The 13,030-nt window shown below is 48.9% G+C and overlaps 1 protein-coding gene across 1 annotated transcript; it reads left to right on the top strand.

Annotated features, from left to right (window-relative positions):
- Window positions 1-7,004: 7,004 nt before the first annotated feature.
- HSBP1L1 (heat shock factor binding protein 1 like 1) lies at window positions 7,005-10,777 on the top strand. The gene is made up of 4 exons (XM_075417038.1): window positions 7,005-7,107; window positions 7,248-7,314; window positions 9,300-9,394; window positions 10,411-10,777. Exons 1-4 carry the CDS (start codon window positions 7,060-7,062, stop codon window positions 10,414-10,416), a joined length of 216 nt encoding a protein of 71 aa, XP_075273153.1. The 5' UTR covers window positions 7,005-7,059; the 3' UTR covers window positions 10,417-10,777.
- The last annotated feature ends 2,253 nt before the right edge of the window (window positions 10,778-13,030 follow it).

Genomic DNA, 13,030 nt, shown 5'->3' with positions numbered 1-13,030 from the left:
CACCATGGGAAAATCCATGCAGGCTCCATCCAGCGCTGAACCAGTGCACGGTGCCCAGCATCCGAAGCGACATACGGTTTACTCGCTATCTATATTCCTCTTTTTGTTCTGTCTTACTAAAGTGGCTGTTTTATCAAGCCATTTTTTGTTGGACCTTTCTTGCCGAGATGCAGAAAGAGCCCTGCACCATCTCTCTCTCTCCTGCTCTTCACCCCTCCCTGGGCCAGCATATTTACTAATCACAGGACCATTGCCTTCAGGAAGAAGCTGCTGATACTGGGGAGTAAGATGGGAAAGAGGGAGTGTGGTGGGTTGACCCCAGTCAGCAGCGAAGCCCCCATCCAGTTGCTTGCATGCTCCCCCCCCAGCAGGATGAGGGAGAATCAGAATAAAAAAAAACCTCGTGGGTTGAGATGAAGTCAGTTTAATAAGTAAAGAAAAAGGACAAAAATAAGTGATGCAATGGCAATCATTCACCGCCTCCCACCAGCAGACCAATGCCCAGCCAGTCTCTGAGCAACAGCCACTTTGGAAGAACCTACTCCCCCCCCCGCCTGTTTTTATTGCTGAGCATGACGCTACATGGTCCGGCACGTCCCCTTGGTCAGTTGGGATCAGCTGTCCTGGCTGTTTCCCCCCTCACCCTCTTGCCCACCCCCAGCCTGTTTGCTGAGGGAGCAGAGTGAGAAACAGAGAAGTCCTTGATGCTGTGCAAGCACTGCTCAGCGACAGCTAAAACACTGTGCGCTATCAGCACTAGTTTGGTCACAAATCAAACACAGCACCATGCGGGCTGCTACGGGGAAAGTGTACTCCATCCCAGCCAGACCCAGCACAGGGAGCAAAACGCAATTTGGGACATCCTTAAACTGGCTTTATCTCTGAAGAACGAGTGAGGGTGCAAGTGCAGTGTCTGAAGTCTCCCCAGAACCATCGCTAGCCTTCTCTGACTCATTTTCTCTCCCTCTTGATGAAGCTGTGGAGTGGCTGGGAAGCAGAGAGAGAAAAGAAAAATGACAAAGCTTCAGCACCATGTGATCTGGAGCCAGCAGCATTACAGCACCCAAACTATTTCTTCTTTCAGTGTTCCAGGACAAGGACGAAGTGCTTCTGGTGGCTTTTACGCACTGTAGCACACTCCTGGTTTGCTTCTGTTGAGATAAGCTTAGCATCTGTGGTACACATAAGAACATCTTCTACACATAAGAACAGAACAACACAAATTTACACTGCCCTTACCAGGATCAGAGAGTGCAGCAGGGGGAAGAAAACCCCCAACTTTATTGCATGAGCAACAACTGAGTCCAAGACAATAAACTAGATGAGACAGACACAAATGTTGCAGCCTGATTTTTGTGAAATCCCAAGGAGCTGCAGTTATAGGTCCTTTTCGAATAATACCTTTATCCCAGAGAGAAGCTGAACACCCTCACGTGTCCTCTGAGCCCCTCCAGACAGCACCAAAAGTGGGAGCAGGAGTCAGACGTGCTGCCGTTGTGCCATGAGGCCATGCCACTGCACCCCTTCCACTGGCCACGGAGGGCCAAGACTCCAGTGCTCTTCTGCCCCAGTGACACTTGTGCCAGCCAACGCTGGCAGCGTCCCTTGGCACCCTCTGGTCCCTCCACGTCCTTGTCATTTCAGATGCCTTTTGCTAGGCAGTCTTGGCATTTGCACCCACAAGACTCCTACTGGCAAACGCTACGTTGAAGCACTAAACAGAGTAGGGGTGGGAGGGCCTCCTACAGCAGCCAAGCTGCATAAGATACCTGTCATACTCTCAGCCACCCCCCTCTCTGCCGCAAATGTCTTGCAGAAGAAAGCAAGCAGGCCACTGTCAGTGAAGGTTTCAGTCTTACAAGCACATTTGCAAAGGATCTTTGTTTTAGACAAGGAAACGCAAACTTTTTCTTCCAACAAGAACAGCCAAGGAATCGGATTCCCACACCCTTGGGTTTTTATCTTACTGTCATTGCTCACTGATTCAAACCCTGCTGTTAGAGCACACATCATTCATGCTACACGTGATGTTCCCCAGTGTTATTCCCCATATTTGCCAAAATCCACCCATGTTTTCTGCAACCTTAGTAAGTGCTTTCCACTAATGCAAGGTAAGTTTACACTGCCTGTACCAGAAAAACACTCCAGTTGTCTTCTCTGGGATAAATTATCTCTGCAGCGGCAAGGAGGCATGAACATAGCTGCAGTTTGCTCACAGGAAACTTTAGCCACAGTTCTTTACAGCTTCTGGAAAAGCAAAACATGCATCCTCAGATGAACTATTCGCTCCTTCGCCCAGCTTCCAGCCTCTTCAGCATAGGCTCTTTTATCAAATTTTGTAGGAAAAAACTCTGTCCATCACACCACCACCACCCTCCTCCCATGCCACGTTGAACCCCTGTGTACAAAACACATGTTCTGCTGTGGACCATGAGGTACCTGGAAGAAGGCCCCACGAGGCTGTGGGATCTGAACATGTGGGGTCGGATCACCATCATTGTGCTGCAAAGGCTGCCTTGTCTTGCCCTCCCAGCAGAGGCTGGCAGAGCCTTGCCTGTTACACACTGCATTTTCTTCAAGAAAGCTCCACCGTGCATGTATGACACCCCACGTAGGGAGCAAGGCTGCAGGGTGGTTTGAGTGCAGCCTCCAGATCCAGCGTCAGGCATGCCACCAGTGGGCCACGAGGCCGGAGAAGCAGACCCCAGATCCCTTTTCCGCTTGGGACAAATACCTCCAGTTCCCTCCTGCAGCCTTTCAGGACGGGAACCGCTCAATGAATGCTCCTCCACCCTCACTGTCCAACAATGGTAGAAACAAGGCTGGAGTAGAAAGCAGCATGGGAAGTAGTACCTCTTACCAGCCATGCCTGGGAAACACAGACAAATATTTCTGGATGGCCACATAATAATTCAGTCAACAGCAGCTAGACGGGTGATTTCACACAGCCACCAATTACACACAGCTCTTCACAGAGCCAAAGGATGCCACCACGCCAGGCTCTGCAGTCAAAGCATCTGCAGCAGGCTTTCCGCTGCTCCTACATTCATCCTCAATGCAGAACACTTACAGGGAAAAGTATACCCTGTTCTCTGTTACAGCTACGTAGCGGTGCATGATGCCCACAGTACACACCAGGAACTTCTGATAAGGAATGTCCTTAATGCTGTCTGTTTTCTTTCTGGAGAAACTTGCGGGAAGGGACTGACTGAACAAGTTTCACACTAAGGGGATTTGTGAGCAGCAGCCCAAAAAAACAACACTTTTGCTGAAGGCAGAGCATGTCCACCCAGGATCAGGTTTACTGACCGCTGGTATTACCCTTTTCTCTTCAGAGATACAGAGCCTGAAATCTGAACCATGCACAAACACCCAAGCTCTTAACATTCACCTCAAATCACTTGTCTGTCAAACAAGCACTACAGTTGTCAGACACCAGTGACCCAAATGCCTTTTCCCCCTGCCGGAAGCATTTGCATTTCACTCACCACATCTTTCCGTGCTTTTAAATGACAGTCACTTGGTACTGCTACTGATGTTACCAGATGAAAGCAAAGCAGTGTCTTCACCAGTAAGTATTCCAGTGGAACAAGCTTTTAGTGAACTACACTATGCTGAGTCAAGAGAAACAGGTAAATGTTAATAGTTTGCTTGCAAGAAACAACAGCGCCATTTTGGATTTCAGTATATAAAAGCTGCTTCTGCGTATTGCGTCCCTCCAAACGATGACTGCGAAGTGACGCAAGAGAAGCTTCCTGAGAGGGAAAGACCAAGCACAGCGTGATCCAAAGACCCAACCCTGCTATTTGGTAGCAGGAACACCGTGACTGTGGTGCAAGAACTAGCTTGTACCTAGCCCTTTTCTCTTCAGAGAAAACTTTTACAATTGATCGTGCCTCTGCCAGGAAGGGAAAAAAAAAAAGCAAAACCCCACAATTTGCAGTGTGATTTGCACCTTGCCTTCCAATCTACAGCCAGACAAGCGGCCATGGTGGCCCAGGAATACTTGCCTTCTTGTCTCCTTCCATGACTAAATTTCCCGTTTTCTTTCTTACCACACAGGTAATAGTAGCCTTTTTTTTTTTTTTTTTTTGACACCCTATCTCTGTCCTCACCTTCACTCCAAAGCAGCCCTGAGCCAGACATACTTGGAGTACGTGACCAGAAGGTTCCTGACCCCTGGTATATAAAATCTCATTTGTCAGCAAAGAGGAGAGGGAAGGGATTTTAGTAACATGTAAACAACAAGAGTAGTGCACAACAAAACAATTCCTTTATCACTCCACACCACAGGCTTTTACAGCATGGCATTGAATAGTAATGCCGTTGAACTTGGAGCTTAGGACTATAAATGTTTAAACATGCTTTTATTTCCTATCCTGCTACTCTGTCGTCTCCTTCCAGTATTGAAGGGACTGGAATTTTGCTAGGAAAGAGCAAGAGAAACACACTCTGGATACTATTTCAGCATCAAAGCACCATGCAAAGAATTCACAGCACAGGCCTGCATTTCTGAACTAGGATGGAAGCAGGTGGCTCCCCAGCCTCTAGGCCACCCTATTTTTTATTTTTACTTCATGTGCTTCATACCAAGAGGATATATTTAATTGAAAGTGACTAAAGTCTAAGCTTTTTACTGAAAGTAGCATAGAGCATCTTTTTGGCATGGAAAATTAATTTATATTGTCAAATCTTCTCTTTTGTTCCTCTCTCTAACCCACTCAAGACCTGTTTTTGTATTCATTGCCAAGATGAACTTCTTGGTACCCTTTTAGTAAATGAAGTTACTTATTTTTTATTCTTTACTTATTGCAGTAGAAACTCGTATGAGCTCTGGTAGCACTGGTAGTTTACCGGTTCTCAGCTAAACCTCCACTTCTTAAACCACCACCACCAAGATTTTTGCTCAGCTTCCCTTAGACCATGGATGCACGCCTAACACAGATTACTGCTTTTAAAATATGGCTCATCTTACATTCCCACATTTCAGACCCTGGAAATTTATGTAACAGCTCAGCTCTGAAAAACTGAGCCCTCTGAGGAACGAGAGAATAGAGGACAGCAGGGCAAAGCTGAGCACACCAGTTCTATTTTAAATAAATTCACTGTCAAGGAAAGTCTTTCTGGTCTTGCCATTTATCTCTCCTACTCTTAGGTTTTCTGAAATTTGGAACTTTTCAGCGACCATTTTTGGCTTCACAGGCACTTCCATTTTTACCCCATAAACCCAGCTGTGGACTATTGGCCTAGTCCAGCTCAAGATTTGAACTAGGAGGGCCATTCAAATTGGATGTGGAGACCACGAAGTAAAAGCACTAGACCTTTGGAGGCGGAAATGCATGGTGAAATATTTCCTTCAGCCTCCTTCACACTTTAATTGCCCTTCCTCCGTTGCAGTGCTGGCTGGATACCGTGTTTTTTCGTTCTGACCCCACTGACCTGCCTCATAAATAAGAGGAGCTATGTACAAAAAAGCCTTTACCACGTCATGCTTATTTTCAGTTGAGCTCTAACCTAGCCATTGCTAAACTGCCGCTACAAAGATTTGGTGCAATTCTTGCAAACTCGTTGGCTGTATAATGCTTGGTCCTCTACATCTCCAGCTGTTTCTTTACCCTGCAAGTTCTTCACTGCCAGTAGCACTCTATGACTTTATTAAAGATACCTTGACACAAGCAGGCAGAGCCACTTCAACCACCTCCAGGGAAAAAAACCTGCTACCTAAGAGGGAAGGTCATGTAGCTGTTCTGGCAGGAGGGAAAATCAGGAGGGCTATGCCTATTATCAGGAGTAAAAGTGCGAAACCAGTACAGCTCTACTATCTAGCCCTAAGGGAAAGGAGACTTATTAGCAACAAACAAACAGGTAACGAGGAACAATTGTTTCTTACTGTTTATGCAACCGAGTGAAAAAGCTATGTGGTTGCAGCTCGTGGCTACGTACAAATGCAAAGCATAGCTATATGCATATTATTATTCAAATTGTTTTATCCAGAAGCTTTCTAGAGCAGTAACACTGCTAGAGCACTCCAGCTCTGCAAAACGTGCTTGATTTTTCTTTCTACAGTGACAAAGGCAAAGAGGAGAACCTGCAAGAGCAGGAATGTAAGGATCTGCAGAGGAGAAGCCCCGGTCACAGGAAGCAGGCAGCGATTTGATTCGGTGCCAGAACCTCACCGCAGAGATTAACACACCTTCCTGTGCCAGGTGGGGAAGGTCGAGAAGGAAAACAATGACGTTTATTGGTTCTAAGTGGTAGGCTTGCAAGAGATAATCTTTCCAGCACTTGAGGTCACTGCTAACTCAGGAGAGAAACTTGTTAGAGACGAAGGCACTACAAGTGCTTGTCGTACCCATGGAGTAACAACTACAGGAAGCTGCCACCCAGCAGCGATATTCTCCTGACCATACAGGCACAATAAACTGAAAACCTCTTTATTTACTGCAGGCGCCCACTACAGCACCCGGGACATCTGCATGCACAACAAGACGCCGCTCCAACAGACAAACCGTGAGCTTTTCACGCTGGAAAGCTGCACCCCTCGGTGGGGATGGCCTACACGCCAGCGCGGCTGCGAGAGGCACCGCCCAACTGCCCCGACGCCTTCGGCCTGCTCTGTCCCGACATGCTGCCGCCAGGAACTTCAGCCAGCACCGCGTTTCCGCCTCTCTGTATCACAGAACTGGTTACGTGGGGGAAAGGAAGCAAACCTTCAACACAGGCCCAGCCCAAAACCTGGGCCGTGCTGGCAGACAAGCACCCTTCACCACTCCGTCTGCCGCTTCTGCCCGGAGAAATCGTGAGGCCTCTGCAGAGGGGCCCTCCCTCACCACCCTTATTTCGTCGCTGCCCGGTGGAACAACCGCTGCTACGGCCAGAAAGGAGCGTCACCGGCAGACGCCAGTCAGGCCGCCCGCTTTCCCCTCCCGCTCCCGGGACCTGTCCCGCTGCCCGGCCCACCGCCGCCTGCGGGCGGGGCGCGGCGCTCACCTGCCCGCCCCGCCGCGGCCGGGCAGGGAGGGAGGAGGTGAGGAGGGAGGTGGCTGGGAGCCGGCGGCGATGGCGGCGGCCGCGGACCCGCCGGGCGCCGGGGACCTCTCGCAGCTGGTGAGCGCGGGGCCGGGTGCGGGCGCGCCCCTCGCTGCGGGGCCCCGCCTGGGCAAGGGGCCGGCGCGGGAGGACGCGGGCGGGCTGCTGGGCCCCGGGGCTGCTGCCTTCTGCTTGCTCTCGGTCTGTGCCCCCTCCAGGCGGAAGACCTGCTGCAGCGGCTGCAGGAGAACCTGCGGGCTCTGGCGGAGAAGATAGCGTGGAGCGATATCCTCTTGCCCCGCCGGCGCGGGTCTGGCGTCCCCCCTCCCCGCGGTCGTGCAGAGGGGGACGCAGGGATGCGCTGCTTCCCGAAACGCGACGTTAACCGGTAGCGATCGGCGGCGTTCGGACCATCGGTGGGGTGAAGACAAGGGAAGGTGGTTTGAGAACTGGCTGAATGGCAGAGCTCAGAGGGCTGTGATCAGCAGCACTGAGTCTAATTGGAGGCCTGTAGCTAGTGGGGTTCCCAGGGGTAATAATGGGCCCAGTCTTGTTCAACTTCTTCATCAGTGACCTGGATGAAGAGTTACAGTGTACCCTCAGCAAGTTTGCTGATGACACAAAACTGGGAGGAGTGGTGGATACACCAGAAGGCTGTGCTGCCATTCAGCGAGACCTGGACAGGCTGGAGAGTTGGGCGCGGAGCAATCTCATGAAGTTCAACATGGGCAAGTGCAGGGTCCTGCACCTGGGGAGGAACAACCCCATGCACCAGTACAGGCTGGGGCGGACCTGCTGGAGAGCAGCTCTGTGGAGAGGGACCTGGGAGTGCTGGTGGACAACAGGTTGACCATGAGCCAGCAGTGTTCCCTGGTTGCCAAAGCGGCCAGTGGAATCCTGGGGTGCATCAAGAGGAGTGTGGTCAGCAGGTCGAGGGAGGTTCTCCTTCCCCTCTACTCTGCCCTGGTGAGGCCCCATCTGGAGTACTGTGTCCAGTTCTGGGCTCCCCACTTCAAGAAAAATGAGGAGCTACTGGAGAGAGTCCAGCGCAGGGCTATGAGGATGATGAGGGGACTGGAGCACCTGTCCTATGAGGAAACGCTGAGGGAGCTGGGCTTGTTCAGCCTGGAGAAGAGAAGGCTGCGAGGGGACCTTATAAATGCTTATAAATATCTGAAGGGTGGGTGTCAGGAGGATGGGGCCAGACTCTTTTCAGTGGTGCCCAGCGACAGGACAAGGGGCAACGGGCACAAACTGAAGCAGAGGAAGTTCCGTCTGAACATGAGGAAGAACTTCTTCCCTCTGAGGATGACGGAGCCCTGGCACAGGGTGCCCAGGGAGGTGTGGAGTCTCCTTCTCTGGAGATATTCAAGATCTGCCTGGACAAGGTCCTCTGCAGCCTGCTGTAGGTGACCCTGCTTTGGCAGGGGGGTTGGACTAGATGACCCACAGAGGTCCCTTCCAACCCCTACCATCCTGTGATTCTGTGGAGGGAACTGCACCCTCAGCCCCCTTGTTTTTCTCTTTACTGAGGAAGAAATCCTAAAAAGGGGTTTGCTAGAAGTAGTGCCAACTCCCAGCGAGCTAGTCCCTGTGCAGAAATTCTCACTTTCGAGTAAAATACACAGCAAATTATGTGTAAAGATTCTGAAGTGATGTTACAAAAGCAACCCTCTTCAAAAATGCAACGTAAATCAGTACATTGCCGCATGTCATTTGTTTAAAAACAACTGATAGCTTCCCAAGCCTGGGAAGGTGAGCCCTCAGAAAGAGAAATTAAGACCCAAGGACCCTCTGAACTTTCTCTTTAGATGTATTCACATAAACTACCTCTGCTTTCTGAAACTGTTGAGTTTATTACATTTTCCAGTTTTTCTGAAACTCAACCTGTCAGGAAGTGGCTGCTTTATTGTAAGAGAAGACCAGCGTTTTAGCAGCGCTCACATTCTGATTACGCAGGCTGACTGTATGGTATCGCCTAAAATAGTTCCTTGGAAAGAAAACAGTCTCTTACACAGAAGGTATTCCAGTTCATTCATTGGCATGCAGGAAGGTAGCTGAAAATATTTAGAACTTGAATGCTTCTCTGTTGCAAAAGAAATTGGGATTGTCTTGCAACAATACAGTTTTGTGCGTGCTTCATCTTGCGTTAAACATGAGTAAGAAAGAGGCTGAGACATCTGGAAGAAAGCTTCTTGTTATTCTCACAGAAGAAAAATGCTAGTAAATGACATTATTCTTATTTATAAATGTTATCTTTAACTTCTTACTGGAAGAAATGGGCGAGCGCATTGATGACCTTGAGAAGCATGTTGCTGACCTGATGACAGAGGCTGGAATAGAAAACACGGATGAAGAGTTGAGAGTAAAGAAACTTAATTTTTACTGTATTTTATGTATTTTCACTTAGTTTTGAACTATGGGCAGCACCTAACATGAAAATATTGTTTATATACTTATTGTACTTGCGTTTCCTTGGATTTTAAAGCATGCTTGAGATTATTTCTTTTTTTAAAACATTTAAAATTACCTTGGAGTTCTTTCTGCCAAAAGCCAAAGAACGCTACTGCTTCGTCAAAAGAAAAACTGGAGCTTGACGCATCTGTTCCAGCTGAGTGCCGCGTACAAGGGCTGGTGCAAACTGATCCCAAATATGTTAACTGAGGCTGTACATCAGCAATAAAATGTGGGTGGTTTAAAGCGCTCCTGCCCACCATTCCTGTCCCTCAAGTACACTAATGCAGCTGCGGGTTCTCGCCGGTATGAATTTGTGTACATCTGCTTTTAAACCTGCTTCAGCTCCCCAGCCTGGCTCGGAGCGCACCTCCTCCATACATTCACCCCGAATGCAGCAGCAGTTTGTTCTTGCAGCAGTAGGACAGGGGATGGAAAGAGCAAGGATAACTTTAGCATTATTGACAAATGCTCTGTAATAGAAAATCATGCTGCAGTTCAAGATTGTGTGAGAGATTTTTGTATGGCTGCCTGTTGCAAATGCCACACTCCCCACCCCAATGCTGCCTTAGTCAGTGTTCTCACTGTTTACCAGACAGCAGTGCTTCTGCCTTCCATGGGTGCAGGTGGTGTCATCTTCCTGCTGTTACCTGCCTTCCTGATTCAGACTGAGAAACATCCATTATTTTTGTCATTTAGAGACCACTTACCCAGTGAAAGACAGGAATGTCTGTAAATATACTGAAGTAATTTAGGCATCTATTCATTCTGATGCCTTTTTGTGATAAGCCACACCATCATTTTCAGAAATATAAAAAGACAATTCGTGAAGATGTATTTAACGGTACAGAGATCTTCTGTTTTTATGCCGAATCACATTCATGAATAATTAAACCACTAACCTACTTGTTCGCTGTTTTTCTGCAGCACTGAAACGAGGATGTGATCGAATAGGAGAGCAGCACCGCAGTCCATCTGGGAGCTGACAGTCAGTGTCACTGGTCACAGAAAACATCCGTGAATGCAAACATGCGTGCATCATGTCACAACAGAATCTCAGCATGGGTGTTTTTTTTTAAACTATTGCCCCAGGAAAAAGCAAGCAGCGTTTATTCATCTAAATGGGACACTATTTCCTGTAACTGTGAAAGAACTATTAGTTTCAGGAGAGGCAAAACCACTATTTTGGTAGAAAACTGTATCCTATATAGTAAACTTACACAGTCACAAACATTTCCCATGTATGAAGATGTATTTTATTTATTTCAATAATATTAAAGTTTTCCTCATGTTATTTTTGCGTTTTTAACTTAAATGTCCTCAGAATCACAGGATCCTTCTATGACAAAACTCTTCCATTTGCGTGTGCCATTTTGATGCTCCTTTAAATGTTTTGCATTACAAACTGCACCTTATTTGATTTTATTACAAAGGTACCTTTGCAAAACTTCATAGGTGCAATGAATAAACTGTTCTGCACCCAGAGAAATGGCAGTATTTGCAGAGGCTACATTCAGTTGCTACTCTTCTACGAGCCCACCCAAAGCTGTGCCCACCTACACAGATAACATCACCCAGGTATGCACACTGTGCCAGTGTCAGTTCTTGAACATCAGCCATTTCGATGGGAGAGCCTGAAGAGTTTGAGACAGATCGGAATTCTGGTTATCAAACATCCTGAACAAGACATGGCAGAGCCAAAGAAAACAGGACTTCTGCACTAACGTTGAGGTTCTCCTACACCAAAACACTGGCACTTTTGGCAGGCAAGATTTTGTTTGAAACTTAACAGGAGCCCCTTGCAGCAAATGCCGAAATTGAAGCATCACCAGGTAGACAGACTACCTCAGCTAATGAAGGATAAATATGCTTTTAACTTTGGTAGGTGTTAACATTTGTAATGTCTTATAGATTCATCATTAACATCAAGAAATCATTCTAATCGCTGCTTTAATCAGTGTAGGTTTGTGAGAAATGTCGAGCTGGGGGGAGAGGTTGCTATGCTAGAGGACAGGCTGGAGCAGCAGGCCCACAGGAACCTCGTGAAGGTCAAAGGCGAGTGCTGAGCCTCCCTTCTGGGACAGAGCAAGCCTCTGCTGCAGCGCTGGCTGGCACAGGGCCTTGCAGGGACAGAGCGGGGTCTGCTGGGCAAGGGGGAGGCGAGGCGGCACACACGCTGGCCACCATTAGCACAAGTGGAGCCAGCAGGTCATTCCCCTCTATTCAACTCCTGAGAGACCACACCCAGAATCACGTCAGTTTGGGGGCTCCCCAGTTCAAGAAATACATGGTTATGAGGCAGTTGAACAGAGAGCCACCAGGAAACAGTGGAGACTAAATGAGGGTTTGAGAGAATCCTGTTAGTTCAGCCTCAAGAAAAGACGACGGCTTGCTTTCTGGCTACAGCTACCCAATGGCTGAGCATGGGGAATAGTCAGACTCTTGCTGGAGGTGTTTTACACCAGAGTTCTAGACATAAGCTGGAACACAGTAAATTCCAGCAATATGCAAGGAACACTTTTTTCAACTCTGAGGGTGCTCAGGCAGCAGAACAGGCTTTCCAGAAAGGCTGAGGAACCTCCATCCTCAAAATACTCAACACTGGACAGTCCTGGGCAATCTGATCAAGACCTACTTTGGGAGGTTGGATTAGACCTCCAGTAGTCCCAACATAAATGATTCCATCGTTAATAACCGCTTGTTGTGGCTTGCCCCTGGCTGGATGCCAGGTGCCCATCAAAGCCACTGTCACTCCCCCTCCTCAGCTGGACAGTGAAAAAATACGACGAAAGGCTCATGGGTGGAGATAAAGACAGGGGTCACGGGCAAAACATACTCAACTTGGGGAAATTAGTTTAATTTATCACTACTCAAATTGGTGTAGGATAACAACAACTAAAACCAAATCTTAAAAGCACCTTCCCCCCCACCCCTGCCTCCTTCCCAGCCTCAACTTCACTCCTGTTTCTCTACCTCCTCCCTCCATGTGGTGCAGGAGGGTGGGGAATGGGGGCTGCGGACAGTTCATTACACATTCTCTCTGACACTCCTTCCTCCTTGTGCTTTTCCACTGCTCCAGTGTGGGGTTTCACCCATGGGAGACAGTTGTCCGTGAACTTCTACAATGTGGGTCCTTCCCACGGGCTGTAGTTCTTCACAAACTGCTCCAGCGTGGGTGCCCCATGGGGTCACAAGCCCTGCCAGCAAACCTGCTCCAGCGTGGGCTCCTCTCTCCAGGGGTCCGCAGATCCTGGCAGGAGCCTGCTCCAGCGTGGGACTCCCCATGGGGTCACAGCTTCCTCAGGCATCCGCCTGCTCCGGCGTGGGGTCCTCTCTCCATGGGCTGCACGTGGATATCTGCTCCACTGTGGACCTCCATGGGCTGCAAAGGGACAACCTGCCTCACCATGGTCTGCACCACGGGCTGCAGGGGACTCTCTGCTCTGGCACCTGGAGCACCTCCTCCCCCTCCTTCTGCACTTACATGAGAGGAACAACCCTGCAGACACCTTCTCACTCCTCTCTCCTGCTGCAGTTCCCCCCCCCC

Source organism: Opisthocomus hoazin, chromosome 3 (assembly GCF_030867145.1).
Source record: "Opisthocomus hoazin isolate bOpiHoa1 chromosome 3, bOpiHoa1.hap1, whole genome shotgun sequence".
NCBI lineage: Eukaryota > Metazoa > Chordata > Aves > Opisthocomiformes > Opisthocomidae > Opisthocomus > Opisthocomus hoazin.
The sequence above is the reverse complement of the archived record's forward strand: the minus strand, read 5'-3'. Positions and strand labels throughout refer to the sequence as shown.